The following is a 17,934-nucleotide window of genomic DNA, read 5'->3' on the forward strand; positions in this document are numbered from 1 at the left end:
TGGGGATTGTGGGAGTTGGGAGTCCAGCCGCATGTGGACTCTGGAGGTTGCCCATCCCTCTCCTAGACACACGTTCCAACCAATTAGGGATCACACATTAAATTCACGTAGAGAGACGCAGAACACAGATGGAGAGCTTGCGGCTCTCCAGTTCTTTCTCTCTAAACTCCCATCAGCCCCTAGTCAGCGTGGCCAGCTGGTTTTTGGGAATTGTAGTTCTGCAACACCTGCTGGGCCACAGCTTCACCATCCCCAATCAATAACCCCTCTTTGTTTTCCCTGTCTCAGAATTTTGGGTGTTGTGTAAAAAAACAAACAAACTAAAAACACCCAGGCACCTAATATTTGAGCTTGGCTGCGTTAAAAAAACCCTCAGAGGATGATTTCTCTCTCCCACCTTCATTTCATGAAGGAAGAATTCAGAGGTAGCGGGTGTGAGAGCCAGCTGTTTTTCGGAGATGGGGCACAATTGGCCTTTGTTATGCCCACGGCCTCTTCTGCTGGGCCACAGCAGGCTAGACAAACAGACTTCTGTACTTTCTGACCAGTTGCCGACTTCCCTTCATTGGTGCTCGGAGGTGGGGAGGGTCCAGGGGGAGGGTCCAGGCCCTGGTACAAGGCAAGTCTCTCTGGCACCCACCTAGCCCAGACCTGCTGCAGCAGCCGCATGCAAGTACCCTCCAGGTTTTAAGTAAGTGGTTTCTATTTAAGGGGATTGGATTGGGGAAGGGGCAGCAATTGGCATGGCTTTCCCCTCCTCTCTGCTCTCCCAAGAAAAGGACATGCGAAACGGATCCTCAGTGTCTGGGACTTTTCAGCTTAGAGAAAAGGCAGGGGAAAAGGGTGGCTTGACAGAAGTTTACAGAATTACGCACCACATGGATAACATGGAGAGAGGCTTTTCTCCTCCGTAATGGCAGAACTTGCGGCAAAGCTGAATGTTGGAAGATTCAGGACCTGTGGAACTCTCTCCCACAGGAAGCAGTGATGGCCAGCAACTGGAATGGCTTTAAAAGTTGATCGGACATATTCATGGGAATAGAAGGCTATTAATAGCTACTAGCCACATTGGCAAGGGACGTGGGTGGCGCTGTGGGTTAAACCACAGAGCCTAGGGCTTGCCGATCAGAAGGTTGGCGGTTCGAATCCCCGTGACGGGGTGAGCTCCCGTTGCTTGGTCCCAGCTCCTGCCAACCTAACAGTTCGAAAGCACGTCAAAGTGCAAGTAGATAAATAGGCACCGCTCCGGCGGGAAGGTAAACGGCGTTTCCGTGCGCTGCTCTGGTTCGCCAGAAGCGGCTTTGTCATGCTGGCCACATGACCTGGAAGCTGTACACCGGCTCCCTCGGCCAATAATGTGAGATGAGCGCCACAACCCCAGAGTCGGTCACGACTGGACCTAATGGTCAGGGGTCCCTTTACCTTTAGCCACATTGGCTACGCTCTGCCTCCGTGGTCAGAGGGAGGAACGCTTCTGAATCCCAGTTGCTGAGAAACGCAGGAGGGGAGAGGGCTGTTGTGCTTGGGGTTTGTCACTGGGAGATCTGGTTGGCACCTGCGAAGGCAGGACTAGAGGAGCTGGTGGTCTGATCCAACAGAGTCTTCTTATGCCGGTCCATCAATATCAATATTCCCTCTGTCTCCACAGACAGGCAGCTGCCTTCAAGGGTTTCAGACAGATGACACTGCCAAAAAGTCAAGTTAAGGTCTTAGTCCTCATTGTTCTGAATAAAAAGCTGAATTGATAAGGAAAACAGGAAACCGCCTTATACAGCATCAGGTCATTTGTTTGTTTGTCTTAGCATTTGCTACACTTGAATGTCAGGGGCCTCCAGGGTTCCAGGTGAGGGACATTTCAAGACCTGGGACCTTCTGGGTACAAAGGAGGTGCTCTTCCACTGTGTGACGGCCCTCCCTTAAAGGCCAGCTGAAACGGTCCAGGTGTTTGGAGCACCTATCAGGAAAGGCAAATCCATTTGTTGGGTTAGTTTGGGGGTGGGGGCAGCTGGGTGATGGAGGGGATAGGATGGAAGGTTGATATTTTCTCCTCTTTCTCTCTCTGCTGGAACGTTGGGACTTCCCAGTGAGCAACTGGGAGCCAGCAAGTTTAGGAGACACCAAACCAGAGCACTGAAATCTGCACCGTGCAGTTGTGAATTTATGGAACTCACTGCTGCAGGGTTTTAAATTGATTTTTTTGTGTGCGGGTTGTATTATATGGTTTTATGATTGTGCTGTTTTCTCTGTGACATAAATGCAGCAATAGTACTTGTAATTTAATAAGAATAAGAATATTCAGTAGTAGTTACCGATAGCTGCTGCGGGGGTGCGGCCTGGCACAAAACGGCTGCAGCATTTGAAAGAGTGAAAATGGCATCAGCTACCCCTCAACAGGGAAAAGGCACCCACATCAGGGACCACTGTGCTCTCTCGCAGAGAGAAGCTCTTTGCACCTCTTCTCTGTCCAGAATGGGAAGATCTAATCCTGGCATGTTGAAGAGGGCGCTTTCAGTGTAGGAGAATGAGCCAGTGCAAACAGGAACTGAGTGGAAACCACCCCTCATGCATTCTGCATGTTGAAGGAGGTATTTTGTGGGCAACATTAGAGGTGCTGGAGAGCACACTGGCACCCGTGGGTGCCGTGTGGGCACCTAGTCTCCAAACCAGCCTGCCTCTGTGCCCTATGCCTTTCACCTGGCTGGTGATTAGGCGGCGCTGGTTACTCAGTTTGGCAAGCAAAAGGCGCCCTGCACCTGCCCAGAGGCGTTTCCTAGATGCAAGCCAGAGTTAAAGGAAGCCCTAATTTTCCATGATTCAGGTCATCTACCCACAGGTGAATGGGTCTCTCTAAAAAGAGCGGTGGCGGGGTAACTTTCCTCTGCCCCAGAATTGGGCTCATCCTCTTTTACTCCAGATCATTGACAGACTGAATAATCCAAGCGCTAGACCAATGAGGCTTCTCTGAGCAAGGAGTGTCTCCCACGATCCCTTTAACGTGCTGAGCTGGCAGTCACCTCGGTTGCATGTCTCATGGTGACTTGGCTTCACGATCTGCACCCATGGCTCATCTCTGACCCAGAAGATGGTGCATGCACAGATCTGTCAACCACGTCGTATATTAGAGAATAAAAGCAAATGTTCTTCCTCGTAAGCTTTGGGAGCGGGGGGTGGAGAGCCTGCAGCCCTCCAGGTGTCGCTGCACTCCCAACCCCCAGTGGCCAGCATGGCCAATGGTCAGAGATGATGGGAATCATAGAATCATAGAATATTAGACCCTGAGGAACATCTAGTCCAACCCCCTGCAATGCAGGAATCTAAGCTAGAGCATCCATGACAGATGGCCATCCAACCTCTGCTTAAAAACCTCCAAGGAAAGAAAGTCCACAACCTCCCAAGGGAGACCTTTCCACTGTCAAACAGCTCTTACGGTCAGAGGGTTTTTCCTGATGTTGAGTCGGAATCTCCTTTCTTGTAACTTGAAGCCACTGGTTCGAGTCCTACCCTCCAGAACAGGTGAAATCAAGCTTGCTTCATCTTCCACGGGACAGTCCCTGAGATATTTGAAGTTGGCTATCCTATCTCATTGCAGTCTCCTCTTTCCAGGCTAAATATACACAGCTCCTTCAACCATTCCTCATAAGGCTACAGAGGTGGATTTAGGGGAGCACAACCGGTTCAGTCACACTGGGTGCAGAGCAGAGGTAAAGGTAAAGGGACCCGTGACCGTTAGGTCCAGTCGTGACCGACTCTGGGGTTGCAGCGCTCATCTCACTTTACTGGCCGAGGGAGCCGATGTACAGCTTCTAGGTCATGTGGCCAGCATGACTAAGCCGCTTCTGGCGAACCAGAGCAGCACACGGAAACGCCGTTTACCTTCCCGCCGGAGCGGTACCTATTTATCTACTTGCACTTTGACGTGCTTTCGAACTGCTAGGTTGGCAGGAGCTGGGACCAAGCAACGGGAGCTCACCCCATTGTGGGGATTCGAACCGCCGACCTTCTGATCAGCAAGCCCTAGGCTCAGTGGTTTAGACCACAGTGCCACCTGTGTCCCTATGCAGAACATAGGAGCCAATAAAATATTTGGGAGAAGCACAAAGTTGATGGGCACTGCTATTCAAATGGTGTGTGTGTGTGCGTGCTTGTGATCAATTACATGGAGCGGGGTTTAATTGCCCCCCCATATTTTATTCAAGTTGGCACCGCTGGCAGGCAAGAGGTGGGGGTGCTCAATTTTGGGGTAACACAGGGTGCTGCTGACTTTCAGGCCCGCCACTGGAAATTACTTCTGAGTAGATGCGTATAACTTTCCAGCGCTTGAACATTAATCATATATCAGGGATTTGGGAGGGGGGTGCTGTGGCCCTCCAGGATTAACTCTCACCATCCCTGACCATTGGCCATGCTGGTCGGGGCTGATGGGAGTTGGAGTCCAGCAACAGCTCCAGCCAGTTGGGAGTCTAGCTACCCCCCAGCAGGCATGGGCAGTGGTTAGCAGTGGTAAGAGCCAGAGCTCAGCAGCATCCATAAGATGACAATGTTTACAATCCCTGCCAGGCTTCTAGTTCAGGGCAGTGCTTTCATTTACATTCCCTCCTGCTCAGTTGCTTAGTTAGTGTGTGATGCTGATGATGGCAAGGTGGCTGCTTCAATTTCCGCATGGGACAGCTGCCTATTCCTGCATTGGACAAGATGACCCTCAGGGTCCCTTCCAACTCTGCCGTTCTATGATTCTATGAAAGGCTGAAAGGCGTATTATTCGCTCAGCAAAACAGCAAGTGACGTTGGTCTCCCTCATTGACTTGGTTGTCAATTGATGGCGATGTTTTAACAAGGAACGCTGGCACCCTTCACGCAGGCGGTGGTGACCAGGGGTGGGGCGGCCTCGAAATCCACCCCTGGATTTGAGACACTGCTCTTCTTGTGCTTCAACATCAGATCCAACTCCCTCCGTTCCGACCCACCCCATGTTCTTGCAAACATCTCGGTCATTCCACTGCTCCCCCTTCCTCCGTTCCTGTGCGCGCACACACACACACACACACACACACACAGAGAGAGAGAGAGAGAGAGAGAGAGAGAGAGAGAGAGAGAGAGAGAGAGAGAGGCGCTTTTCCAAAAATCCCACGGGCAAAGGAAGAGGCGAGGCTCAGCACCGCTGGTGCTACTGGACCAAGGACCTGAATGAGTGCTCTGTCTTGGCAGAGGGAGAAAATAGAGTTGTAAACAGCTTCCCTCTCCCCCTCCCAACCCTCCGTTCCCAACCCCTTCCTGTTCAGAAAGTACCAGAACTGGCTCTGCTATTAAGTAAAGTGACACATCTGCCTCAGGTGGCAAATGATAGGGGGGGCAGCCCCCACCTTTCCCCCTAACTTCCCTATACAGTCATACCTCGGTTTAAGTACGCCTCGGTTTGAGTACTTTCAGTTTAAGTACTCTGTGAACCTGTCTGGAACGGATTCAATCCACATTCCATTACTTTCAATGGGAAAGTTCGCTTCAGGTTAAGTACGGACTTCCGGAAGCAATTACACTCTTACCTCGGTTTGAGTATTTTCAGTTTAAGTACTCCGCAGACCCGTCTGGAAGAGATTAATCCACTTTCCATTACTTTCAATAGGAAAGTTCGCTCCAGGTTAAGTACGCTTCAGGTTAAGTACAGACTTCCGGAACCAATTGTGTTTGTAAACCGAGGTACCACTGTACCAGCATGCTAGCCTGTTGCCTGCGGGTATGGTGAGAGATAATGTCACACTGTTGGTCTAGAAATAAGACGAAACTGCTAATCTGGTCAGATTTTGTACATGGCATTGGGTGGGGGGGGCAATTTGTCCCTTGGCCTCAGGGAGCAAAATGGCTTGGCCATGATGACCCACTAGCAATGTAAGAAGGCATATTTTCCCGTCCCACCCTGTGTTTGTCTCATGCAGTTAGTCTTCTGCCCAAAACTGTGTTGCTTGTATTGCTGTCGCACATAAATTACTGAATTAAATTTATTTATATATGTATATATTCATATTACATTTGTATACTGCCCTTCATCCAAGGATCACAGGGCAGTTCCCAGTATATAAACACAAAAATATATTGCATGATAACAAACAAAACAATAAAAGACGCATACCAGTTATGTCAGGGGTCAGCAACCTTTTTCAGTCGTGGGCTCAGTCGTCCCTCAGACCATGTGGTGGGCTGGACTATATTTGGGGGAGGGGGGGATGAACGAATTACTATGCCCCACAAATAACCCAGAGATGCATTTTAAATAAAAGGACACATTCCACTCATGTAAAAACATGCTGATTCCCGGACCATCCGCGGGCTGGATTTAGAAGGTGATTGGGCCGGATCCGGGCCCCGGGCCTTAGGTTGCCTACCCCTGAGTTATGTTGTCACGGTCTTCTCCCACCCCATTTGTTTAAATGCAAAGGAAGCACAAGAGAACATAATCAAGTATCGCTTGCAAACTGAGAGCAGCAATTATAGCAAAGGACTGGTCATATTTGCCAGACTGGTTTATCTTCTGGACAGGGGACGAGTGAGCAAGCACCAGCAATTTCTGATCTCCATTTTGGTCAGAATTCTCTGACTTCCCTATGAGCCACTAAGGGGCTACAAATCTGTAAGTCGGTTTCCTATCTCTCCAATCCTAAATTCAGCTCTCCACCTTTCTGCAGAAATTTGCATAGTTTAACCCTCATAAAAAAATTGTTGGCTTTTAAATGCAGTTATCCTAAGTACACATTTTACATGCAATTTTGAATAATATACACATTTTTGCAAAAAAAACACCAACCCAACCCAATATCATGCATTTTGCTATTCTCATTACTATATGCATATTCGAGCACAATTTCCTCCTAATTGAATGCCTTTTTTGGCACACATTGGTTGGCTGGAGAACTGCGTCAAAATGGAGAACTTCTCATTAAAATGCGAAGAATCTCGATGGCAGGTTCAGACTCTACGCTTGCAGTAGAAATTTACCAGGTGTCTGAACAAGGGTATATACGCAGCTCTCCGGTAGGGAACCTAACACAAGCCTGCAGCAGGTATTCTCTGACTCCAAGGGAAAAATGATTGGGAGGTAGGCCAGCAAGGGGGGGGGGGATTCCAGTGGATAGGTTGACCGGAAGGGTACAGTGCAGTTACTCCACAATGGCCAAACACAACAAGCTTCCGATTTTCGAAATCAAGCCTATGGAAGGATGATATCCTAGATGCTGTGTTGTTGAAAAACAACACCTTTCTAGAAAGCTTATACTGCAGTGAAGAGCTCTGGGTTTTCTCATCCCCACCATTAATAATTAGTTCAGACAATATATTATGGCAGCTTTTGAGGGGTCAACAAGATAAGATATCAATAGGCTGTAATAGGCCTTTCTGGGACAACTACAGTGGTACCTCGGTTTATGAACACAATTGGTTCCGGAAGTCTGTTCATAAACTGAAGCGTTCATAAACTGAAGTGAACTTTCCCATTGAAAGTAATGGAAAGTGGATTAATCTGTTCCAGACGGTCCGCGGAGTACTTAAACTGAAGTGTTCATAAACTGAAGCGAACTTTCCCTTGAAAGTAATGGAAAGTGAATTAATCCATTCCAGATGGGTCCGCGGCGTTCATAAACCGAAAATTCATAAACCGAGGAGTTCATAAACCGAGGTTCCACTGTAGTCAGAGTAAACCCACCAATGGGTCTTCTCAGAAGTTCGCTCACCTCTTTATCGGTGGGAGGCATTGCGGCCAGGCAACCATGCCCCAATAGTTGTCCAGCTTAGGGGTGGAGGTACTCTACCTCACCCCTACGCTATGGCTGGCCATGTTGTGGGCTATTTGAACCCATATACCAAAATACTTTGTGAATGTTTTATTGTTCTCCTGGGGTCTTTGTGGCTCAGGTGCCTTGGCACGCAATAGGACTTCCCTGGGTACCCCTATAAGTTAAAGCTCTCCATGCATGGACTGTACTTTAGGGTTGCCATATTTCAAAAAGTGAAAATCCCGCGTCCCTTGAAGTGGTATAATCCTCTGTTAAATGTACGGTGCGCAATGTGACCGTGATGTGCCACTGTGCCCTGATACCACAGGAATGACTGTGCTTTTCTAAACAAACAAACAAACAAACAAACAAACATTTTACATGTATTTCATAAAAGAAAATAAATGAAGGGCCATGCGTCAGGCTGGGTGGAAGTGGGAACATTCCAGAACGTCATTCCATTCTGGAAAAAATGGCAAGGCTCCATTGCACAGCGCCGCAGCGCAATTACACAATTACACAACTGTATGGGGACAGGAAGCAAGAGAGAAATATTAGACCGTGGAGGAATTCAGAGAGCAATGGAATGCCGGCAGGTCTCTGGGAGCAAGCATCTCTGGTCCACGCCTTAAGCTCTTGCAAAATCAGCTGAAGTTCTCGATGGCAATGGCCTGGGAAGCAGTAGAGGTAACAGCACACGTCGCCCACTAGTGGCCGATGACGGGTACTTTAATGCAGAGCTGGGCCAAACATTTTGCGGCCTTTCTGGTTTTTTTCCAAGGCCCTTGCCTGCTCATCAAAGGCCATTTTGTAGACTATTTGTGGAACAGTCTCCACATTCTTTGTGTGCGTGCTGGTGGCACCTGCCATTTCCCCTCACCATTCCCAGTGCATTGTGGGGGGGGGTACAAAATGGAGGCCGGCTTGCCAACTCAGCAGCAGAACCAACCGAGGTGTGCTCTTGTTGGCAATCTGGAATTTGCCCTTGATTTCATGCACTGGCTGGTCATGGTTCAAAATGGCATGCAAGCAACCGTATCAATGTGTGATTCACTATGTTGACTATAACATATCCGTGTGGAGAGGCGAGCCAGGAGCAGCCCCAACTCCCACACTCTGCCGCCATTATTATTATTATTATTATTATTATTATTATTATTATTATTATTATTATTTCATTAATAAGCCATTATTTCTGCCGAGGCACCCAAGGTGGTTTACAGTTTTAAAGTTCTAAGACAAATGATATAACATGGAAAATTGGGGGGGGGGCTTACAATCTGACTGGAGCAACGGCTGATGTTGTCAGACCCACCAAGTGTTTTCCAGGGACAATCCCGGATTTGCAGAAGCCGTCCCAAATTTCTGATTTGGTCCTGGAATGTCCCGGAGAGTACAGAGTTATGTGACCCCCCATGTATAGATAAGTACCAGTAACTATACAACCCTTAGAAGACATCTGAAGGCAGCCCTGTAGAGGGAAGGTTTTTTTTAATGTTTCATGTTTTATTATGTTTTTATATATGATGGAAGCCACCCAGCATGGCTGGGGCAAACCAGTAGGATGGGTGCTGTATAATAATAATAATAATAATAATAATAATAATCATCATCATCATCATCATCATCACTAGTAATACTGTTGTTGTTTAGTCGTGTCTGACTCTTCGTGACCCCATGGACCAGAGCACGCCAGGCACTCCTGTCTTCCACTGCCTCCCGCAGTTTGGTCAAACTCATGTTGGTAGCTTCGAGAATACTGTCCAACCATCTCGTCCTCTGTCGTCCCCTTCTCCTTGTGCCCTCCATCTTTCCCATCATAAGGGTCTTTCCCAGGGAGTCTTCTCTTCTCATGAGGTGGCCAAAGAATTGGAGCCTCAGCTTCAGGATCTGTCTTTCCAGTGAGCACTCAGGGCTGATTTCCTTCAGAATGGATAGGTTTGATCTTCTTGCAGTCCATGGGACTCTCAAGAGTCTCCTCCAGCACCAGAATTCAAAAGCCTCCATTCTTCAGCGATCAGCCTTCTTTATGGTCCAGCTCTCACTTCCATACATCACTACTGGGAAAACCATAGCTTTAACTAGTAATACTACTACTATGGAATTGGACATCCCTATTTTCATTGGAGAAATGTTGGAGGGTTTGTGTGTGTTTTGTGCCTGACTCCCTCACATTCTCCTTCACTAGGTCAGAGAAGTGAAATTCTGGCTCCCAGAATAGCCTGATGATGATGTCATGAGTTCCAACTGCTCATAAAGCGATGGCGCAGGATTGGGGGGGCGGCAAAGAGAGACCGTAGCAAATGCAACCCCACCAAACGAAGGGGCTTTGCGGGTAATGGCACCACAAACTCAGAGGCAACGGAGAAAGCCAAGATGAGGCAGATTTGCAGAAAGCAGAACGGAACATATCACCACATGTGGTGGACGTGTATCTTTTACACAAATAAAGTGGAAGGCGATCATTAGAATAACAGCAACAGTGTTGAAATATGAAGCTCCCTTAGATCTGGTATTGATAGGGCAGAACTATTATGTCACCTATCCTAAAGAAATAACATAAGGGACAGGCCTCCTATCTGCAAATACCAGAAAGAATGTTAATGGCTCAAAACTGGAAAGTTCCATTACTCCCTTCGTGGAAAGAATGTCCTAAGAAACTTTGGGATTTGGCTATAATAGAAAGAATAACACCTAAGAGTGAAAACTGCAAGGGACTCTAGAAATAAATTATGGGAAAACAGGTTGCCCCTTAATACAATATTGTATTAAGAAAATAATGACCTCTTATAAAAGCAAATTCAAGTAGTTTTTGTTTTTCTCTTTTTAGAAAAAAAATGTTGTTTTACATTGCCATATTTTATTGCAGCATATTAAGGATCTGAAGGCTTTGTTGATTCTTTTTAATATTTTTAATTGTCAAATGAGTATATCTATTTAAAATAAATTAACCTGCAGTTGGGGACCTGCTAATATAGAGGATGGTGAGCAGAGGGATTGTAGAGTCTGAAACACCGTAGAGAGCCTGGGTGGAGCAGGTGTGTGAAACTTTGTACGGCAACAGAAACTTTACCTGCAGGAACCTGTATAATGCAGTGGTCAAGGGAGACATGAACTCAAAAAGGTTGAAAACCTCTGTGCAAAGAGACTCAGACCTCCCCTCGATAAGAGTCTCGCCAAGTCTTCTCTGCAAATCTGATTTGACTCCTACCAGGCTGCCTCAGCTTTCAGGGGCTAGAACAAAGGGCAGACGCAGTGGGGGGAGGCAGGGGGTGGTGCGCTCCCAGTGGCATGTCTCTGGGGGTGACAAGGCGGCGCCCCACCATGGCAGCACGAGCAGCCATCACGCCGTCACAGCTGCAAGCAGAGGATCCCGCCTCTCCCAGCCTCCCTCCATCCCCGGCTCCTTCTCCCTCGCTCCCCAGTTTGCTGTAAAGCGGCAAAGTGGGAGGGGGACAGTCAGGAGCCGTGGCTCCCAAGAGGGCGCAGCTTTGCCAGCACCCCGGCAAAGCGGTGGGGGGGGGAGGTTGACAAAAAAATTCTGCACCGGGTACCACCTGGGCTTGCTATGCCTCTGGGCAGAGGTTGTCTGTGTGGCCACCAGCACCTCTTAAGACAGCCGTTTTGTGTTATGCAACACTCCCGTGGCATCCATTTTGTGATATGCCACATCCACGCAGACGCCGTTTTGTGAGCGGCTCCCACAGCAATATCTCGAAATTTTAAAATGGTGCCCTCTATCCCGAAAATGTAGGCAACGCCTGGACTAGGACAGCAACTAGGAAACTCAAGGAGGCTAAAACATCACCATCATTATGAATCATAATAATCAATAACAATATTAAGCAGGAAGGCACATGAGGCCACCAACTTGCAGAAGCTAAGAAGGTCCACCTTGGCCTGGTCAGGAACAATATGGTTTCTGACATGGAGTGAAAAGCAGGATATAAATGCAAGCAAACAAATAAATGAAACCAACACATATGATAGGCTATTACAAAGCTACTTCTGTGCCTTCAAATTAGACTACTGTACTGAATATTGTGTTTTGATTTTTCTCTTGTATACACAATGCTTGGCTCATGGGGTGCCATAGGTAATTAGTTCCCCCACTGCAAGTTCCCAAGCCCTGTTGTTGGTCGGGCTCCGTCCCCAATGCGGCCACGTTGAGCCTAGCTCTGCCGCCATTTTTCTCCAGGCCCCTCCCGCCCCCACAAAGTTGATCCCACAACTCTGAAACCTTCCCACGCTTTGCTTAAAAATGTCCCCAGCCCAGCCTTTCGCCACACCCCTGGGGTGTCCTCGGCGTTTCCCCACCCAGCAGCTGAGGGAGAACTGCAGCCCCGCCTGCCCTGAGCTGGCTTTGCCCTCGTGTGTGTGCCCGGGATGGCATGAAACATCGTGACTTATGCCCCAGAACAAGGATGCCAAATCCAACTCTGGAGGAGGAAAAAGCACGACAACACAGTGCATGATTAATGCCCTCCCCCTTGCATCATTAATGCCAGGACGGTTTATTCTTGCCACAAGCTCCAGGTCTTGTAACTGGACCCGAGGCGTGTGGGTGGGTTGTGGTTTTTAAGTTTTTTGTTTCCTTCCAGTTGGGCCTTGCTTGTCCCAGCTCCAGGCTCGGAATCCGGTTTCGGGTCTCCTCCGTTTCCGCGGCAACCATTGAGGGAGGCGAGTTTTCATTCAACAAGGGCCCTTTCTCATCCCTGCGTAACCCAGAGTCAGGTGGGCCTCGGATCCGTCACCCGAGCGGCCTCGTCTGACAGCACCCTTTGTCCGATAGGAAGCTGGCAGGGACACCCGATCGCGGGCCCTCCTTATCGAGAGGATGGGTTACAGGTCCCCGGACAATGCCACCGTTGCGGCAGAAACCGTACTCGCAGTATTAATAGACCAGGCGCTGACAAAAAAAAACCCCTCTCTTGAGTCGCGCCCGGCCAACGTGCCACTGCCGAGATTTCGGTCTGATGCCAGCCTGCCCAAATATCCTGGGGGTTTTTTTTGGGGGGGGGTTCCTCTTAGACCGTTGGAAGAAAATTTGAAGACGTCTTTGGAGAAACAAACTTTTTAAAAATAGTTGATATGTCGGTGCAGGCAAGCAGAAACAGAAACACATACATTACATATACAGGTGAAACTCGAAAAATTAGAATATTGTCGAAAAGTGCATTTATTTCAGTAATGCAACTTATTATTTTTTATTTTTCTTCTAATTTTTACAAATGCTTTCTTTGGAAATTCCACAGTAATAAAACAAATAGTTACAATAATACAAAAATAAACAGCGCTATTACATTTCATTAATTACATTCCATTTATAATTGACCCGCCTAACGACAAATAATTACAATTACAACAAATAAAGGCTTGGCATATCTTGCTTTGCATGTCATGCATCTATCTCATATATTGGTTTCACCTTTTAAGTTGCGTTACTGAAATAAATGCACTTTTCGACTATATTCTAGTTTTCCGAGTTTCACCTGTAGTTCACAGAGTCGAGGACTCATAGTGAGAGTCACTGGTAGGAGTTTCAGACTAGGACCTGGGAGAGATCGGGGTTCAAATCCCGCCAACTTGGCCCTGTGAAGTTCATTTGAGGGACCTTGGGCCAGTCTCTGCCTCTCATCCTCACCTACCTTGCGGGGTTGTTTGGGGGATCAGATGAAGAAATGGGAGGACCATGGATGCCACCTTAAGCTCCTTGGGGTATAAATGCCATTAATAAAACTATATTGAGGTATATTGTTTACATGAGGTGTATCATCTCAGCTAGCAAGGTTATCAGTTTAAATACCGGTAATTCAGATATGACAGCTTTTCTTAAATTTCTGTCATGCAAAAGCTTCCTTTTCGAGCCGTCAATGTGTCCCAGAGGACTGCGTTCTTTGATCGGGCCAAGGAGCAAACAAATGTAGTGGACAGTGGAGGGAGAACTTCCAGCAGCGGTCAAGTAAAACAGAGAAACATGTGAAAACATGTTTTCTCTGTGAAAACATAGCCTAAGATTTGCTTTGCTCTGTTGACCCCGGGGGTTGCAGAACCCCAGCCTTTTCCAGTTGTGGGTTTTTTGGGGCTCGCACAGGGCAGATTTTATTCGCTAGCCTTTCGAGCGAGCGACACAGTTCCCCGTCAAAAAGCGTGAGGGTTTTCTGGATCGTGTACAGTATTCGGCAGGGAGAAAAAAGGGGGAGAAAAAAAAGACTCCTGTTTGCATAGGATGAGAATTTTCCCACTGTATTCAGTCTTTCCCTCTGGGTGCGGTGGAGAGAATCCTGCCTAATCCTGCACCACTACCCCCGCCCCTTTAAATTCGGACACTGCCTGCCCGGTGAGCTCCCAGCCGGATTGTCCAGCTGCCGGTATCGGTTTCTTCCTTTGGGGGAGGGCGCTCAGATCGTATTTAAAGCCACTGACCAGCTATTTTGGACTCGCTTTGTCAGAGGCAGCTGCGACGCGCAGAACCGAGGACAGAAGGAGAGGTGAGGGTGATGGTTCTGGGGTTGCCCCTGCACAGGTGAGGGTGGGAGGCAGGTGCGGTGGGAGCGAGCGAGGGCAAGGGTTTTCGAAGCCAGTAACAGGCAGCCCCAACATTTACACGACTGTAAAACTGAAAATGCAAGTCTTGTCGTTGCCGAAGGAGTTGAGGGTGCCCAATGCAGTCTCCCGTCTCCCTTTATATCTTCCCAACAACCTTGCAAAACTAGTTACCCTGACAAAGAGTGACTGGCCCAAAGCCGACGAGTTGGCAGGGGGATTGGAACCTGGGTTTGTCCAGCCCTAGTCCAACACACTAATCTCTACGGAGCTATATGGGCATGCCTGCCCTTTCCCTGTCGCTGTGCTTTATGCCTGGGACTCCTGTCCAGAATGCCAGCGTGGCAGAGCCTCTCTCTCTTACTTTCGATCTTCCTTGGTTCAAAACTCCTGAAGCGTAGCCTGAGAATACGGGTGGGAAATTATCTGTGTACACACCATACATTTAAAGCATATTCCCTGCCCGCCCCACCCCCCTGAAGAATCCTGGAAACTGTACTTTGCCCCTCACAGAGCTACAACTCCCAGCACCCGTAAACTACAGTTCCCAAGATTGGAGGACGCCGTGTGCTTTAAACATGCTTCAAGTCTACGGTGTGTTTCTGAAAGCACAAGCAACTACAGAAAGGGGTCGTAGGGAGGTTTGGGGGAGGTAAAAGAAAGTACTTCTTTGTCCGGCGCAGTTAAACTATGGAACTCACTGCCACAGGAGGCAGCGATGGCCACAGCAACATGCATGGCTTTAAGAGAGAATTGGACAAATTCATTGAGGCTAAGGCCACTGATGGCTATGCTCTGCATCCACAGATGGAGGCAGCAAATCTTCTGGATACCAGTTGCTGGAAACCATAGGAGGGAAGAGGGCTCTTGTGTTCAAATCCTGCTTGAGAGCTTCCCATTATGGCATCTGCTTGGCCACTGTGAGAACAGGATGCTGGACTAGATGGGCCATTGGCCTGTTCTAGAAGGCTCCTGTTCTTATATCATGGGGTGGGTGGTTTTCCCACCTTGTGTGACATTTCCCGGCTGAGTGTTAATGGCTGCATGCATGCACCCAGGGAGCTTGATGGTCAACCTCCATTCCTTCACAGGGTCGGTTCTTTTATCGGACTTCTCTCCTCCTCCACCACCACCACTGCAGCAATGACGTCGCAGCTGGAGAGTGCAATGGACGGCCTCATCTCTGTCTTCCACAGCTACTCGGGCAAGGAGGGCGACAAGTACAAGTTGAGCAAGAAGGAGCTGAAGGATCTGCTGCAGAATGAGCTCGGCTGTTTCCTGGAGGTATGGAAAGTGTTAAGGGGGAAACGGAATGGAGTAATCCCTGAGGAGGGCTAGCCTGACTGGCCGGCACAGCAATACCGGACCTCTCCGCAGCACAAGCTTTCATTACCTGTTCCACCCAACTCTGGCTTGACAGTGAATTGTGGTCCTAGCAAGCTGGCTGGTGGCAGAAGAGAGGGGGATTTTTGCGAGACTTTAAACAGAGGGATGATGCACGACTTGCTCTGCTGTCATTCATGCATGCCTTTCTTGGGTTCTGTTCGCATGGCATGTCAAGGCAAACTGGTTTACTTATATAGGATAGTTCTATCAGTGCTTCTTTGCCAATACAGTGAAATATATCTTCCATATTGAAGGGTAGTTTGCTGCAGAAAACCAGGTATTTGAACAGCACCAGGAACTTTCTGCTAGTCCTGTTAAATATTTTGGAATACTGTTTGTTTGCTATGCATTCAGACACATCTTACAATAATGTAACCAAATTTTGCATGGGGTTTCCTGAGATCAAGGAGCAGGTTTTTTGCCTATGTTTGGATATAACCATTTTGAATCAAGATGGATTGCTGAATCCTTCAAAGCTGTGCTCATTCTAACCAGAGATCAAGAAGAAGGTTGGTACCAGAGATCAAGAAGTGATGGTACCAGAGATCAAGAAGAAGGTTTTTCTTCTATGTTTGGATGCAGCCGGGTGCCATTTGTTTCAAGATGGCAGGCTGAACTATTTTAACCATTGGTTTCAAAACTGCTCTCATCTTTTTGTTTCCTGGGAATTCCCAAGCAATGCTGGGTACGGGACTGCTAGCATACAATCTTCCTGCATACATAAAGATGTTAGGAAGTCAAAGTGCAGCTCCCATTGGATGATTTGTAGAGTGGCATCACAATCCTGGATTTGCAGGAAGTCAGAGCAGGGTAGGGGAGTGGAAGAGAAGACAGGTTCTTAAATGGTTTCTAAACAACAGCAGAGGTTTGAATGAAGCAGAGGGAGAGATACTGAGGAGCTGCAAGAACATGGACTAGGTTTGATGGAGCTCCCAGTACGTTTCCAAGCACAATTCAAAGTGTTGGTGCTGACCTTTAAAGCCCTAAACGGCCTCGGTCCTATATACCTGAAGGAGCGTCTCCACCCGCGTTGCTCAGCCCAGACACTGAGATCCAGTGCTGAGGGCCTTCTGGCGGTTCCCTCACTGTGAGAAGCAAAGCTACCGGGAACCAGCCAGAGGGCCTTCTCGGTAGTGGCGCCCGCCCTGTGGAACGCCCTCCCATCGGAGGTCAAAGAGATAAACTACTACCTGACATTTAGAAAACACCTGAAGGCAGCCCTGTTTAGGGAAGTTTTTAATCTGTGATATTTTAATGTATTTTGGTATTTGTTGGAAGCCGGCCAGTGGCGGGGTATAAATAAATAAATAATAAATGCGGCAGGGAGTAAGCGGGGTTGGCAGGCAATGCAAACAGGGGCAGTAGTAAAACAACACAATTGTAAAAATGAAAATGAACCCCTTCTCTCCTGTGTTGCAGGTCCAGAAGGACACAGAAGCAGTGGATAAGATCATGCATGACCTGGATGAGAACGGCGATGGTGAGGTCGATTTCCAGGAATTCGTGGTCCTGGTGGCAGCCCTCACTGTGGCTTGCAACAACTTCTTCTGGGAGAACTCCTGAGGGGCTTGAAGCCCTGGCGAGCCACGGAAGCAGCTGCTTTGCCAAGCCTGGCATGGCACCCCTCTTGCTGTCTCCTTCCGGGTCCTCCTCCTAGCCTCCTGGCTTCTTCCTCCAGCCTGGAGGAAAGAGAGCACCTTTCAGTGCCATGTAATCGCTCGCCGAGACAACTCCGCTTATTAAAAGCCATCCCCCACCCAACCCTTTTCTGGTGGTCTGTTCTGGGTTTTTTTTTTTTTTTGCAGGGGAAAGTGGGGAGGAACAGATTTAGGGATGGCCAACCACCTCCAGTTCCAGGATTGGCACCTTTCACGGGCTTTCTACTCAGCTATCCACACAAGGGCTGAAACTGAAAAACAGAAAAAAATCAATTTCACTTCTAGCGCTGGAGACACCAACTGATGCGGCCAGTGTTGTTAAAATAAATATGCCCACGAATGTCACTAGCCTGCCATTAATTTTACTGGCCTGAAAAAATATTTTACTTAGAAGCCCACTCTTCAACCAGCATGGAAATGTTGGCTACAAGCCTTGTGGGGGCTTTTTCCTTTTACTAGCCTGCTGTCAAGTAGATTGAGCAATGTTTCTGCTGTGATTCTGTGATTAACAGCATCCTTCCAGGATACAGTACAAACTTATCCAAACTGTTCTTTGATGCTTTAAAAATAATCTAAAAAGGTGT

At 48.1% G+C, this 17,934-nt stretch overlaps 1 protein-coding gene across 3 annotated transcripts; it reads left to right on the forward strand.

Annotated features, from left to right (window-relative positions):
* The first annotated feature begins 560 nt into the window (after window positions 1-560).
* On the forward strand, window positions 561-17,453 carry S100A1 (S100 calcium binding protein A1). 3 transcript variants are annotated; one of them, XM_035098470.2, is made up of 3 exons: window positions 561-691; window positions 15,398-15,590; window positions 17,112-17,453. In XM_035098470.2, exons 2-3 carry the CDS (start codon window positions 15,450-15,452, stop codon window positions 17,253-17,255), a joined length of 285 nt encoding a protein of 94 aa, XP_034954361.1. In that variant the 5' UTR covers window positions 561-691; window positions 15,398-15,449; the 3' UTR covers window positions 17,256-17,453. The 3 variants fall into 3 exon arrangements, with proteins under 3 accessions (XP_034954361.1, XP_034954360.1, XP_088515988.1); XM_035098469.3 differs by lacking the exon at window positions 561-691 and adding an exon at window positions 14,122-14,251; XM_088659862.1 differs by lacking the exon at window positions 561-691 and adding an exon at window positions 14,209-14,286.
* The last annotated feature ends 481 nt before the right edge of the window (window positions 17,454-17,934 follow it).

Source organism: Zootoca vivipara, chromosome 16 (assembly GCF_965207765.1).
Source record: "Zootoca vivipara chromosome 16, rZooViv2.hap1.1, whole genome shotgun sequence".
In the NCBI taxonomy this organism is placed as follows: Eukaryota; Metazoa; Chordata; class Lepidosauria; order Squamata; family Lacertidae; genus Zootoca; species Zootoca vivipara.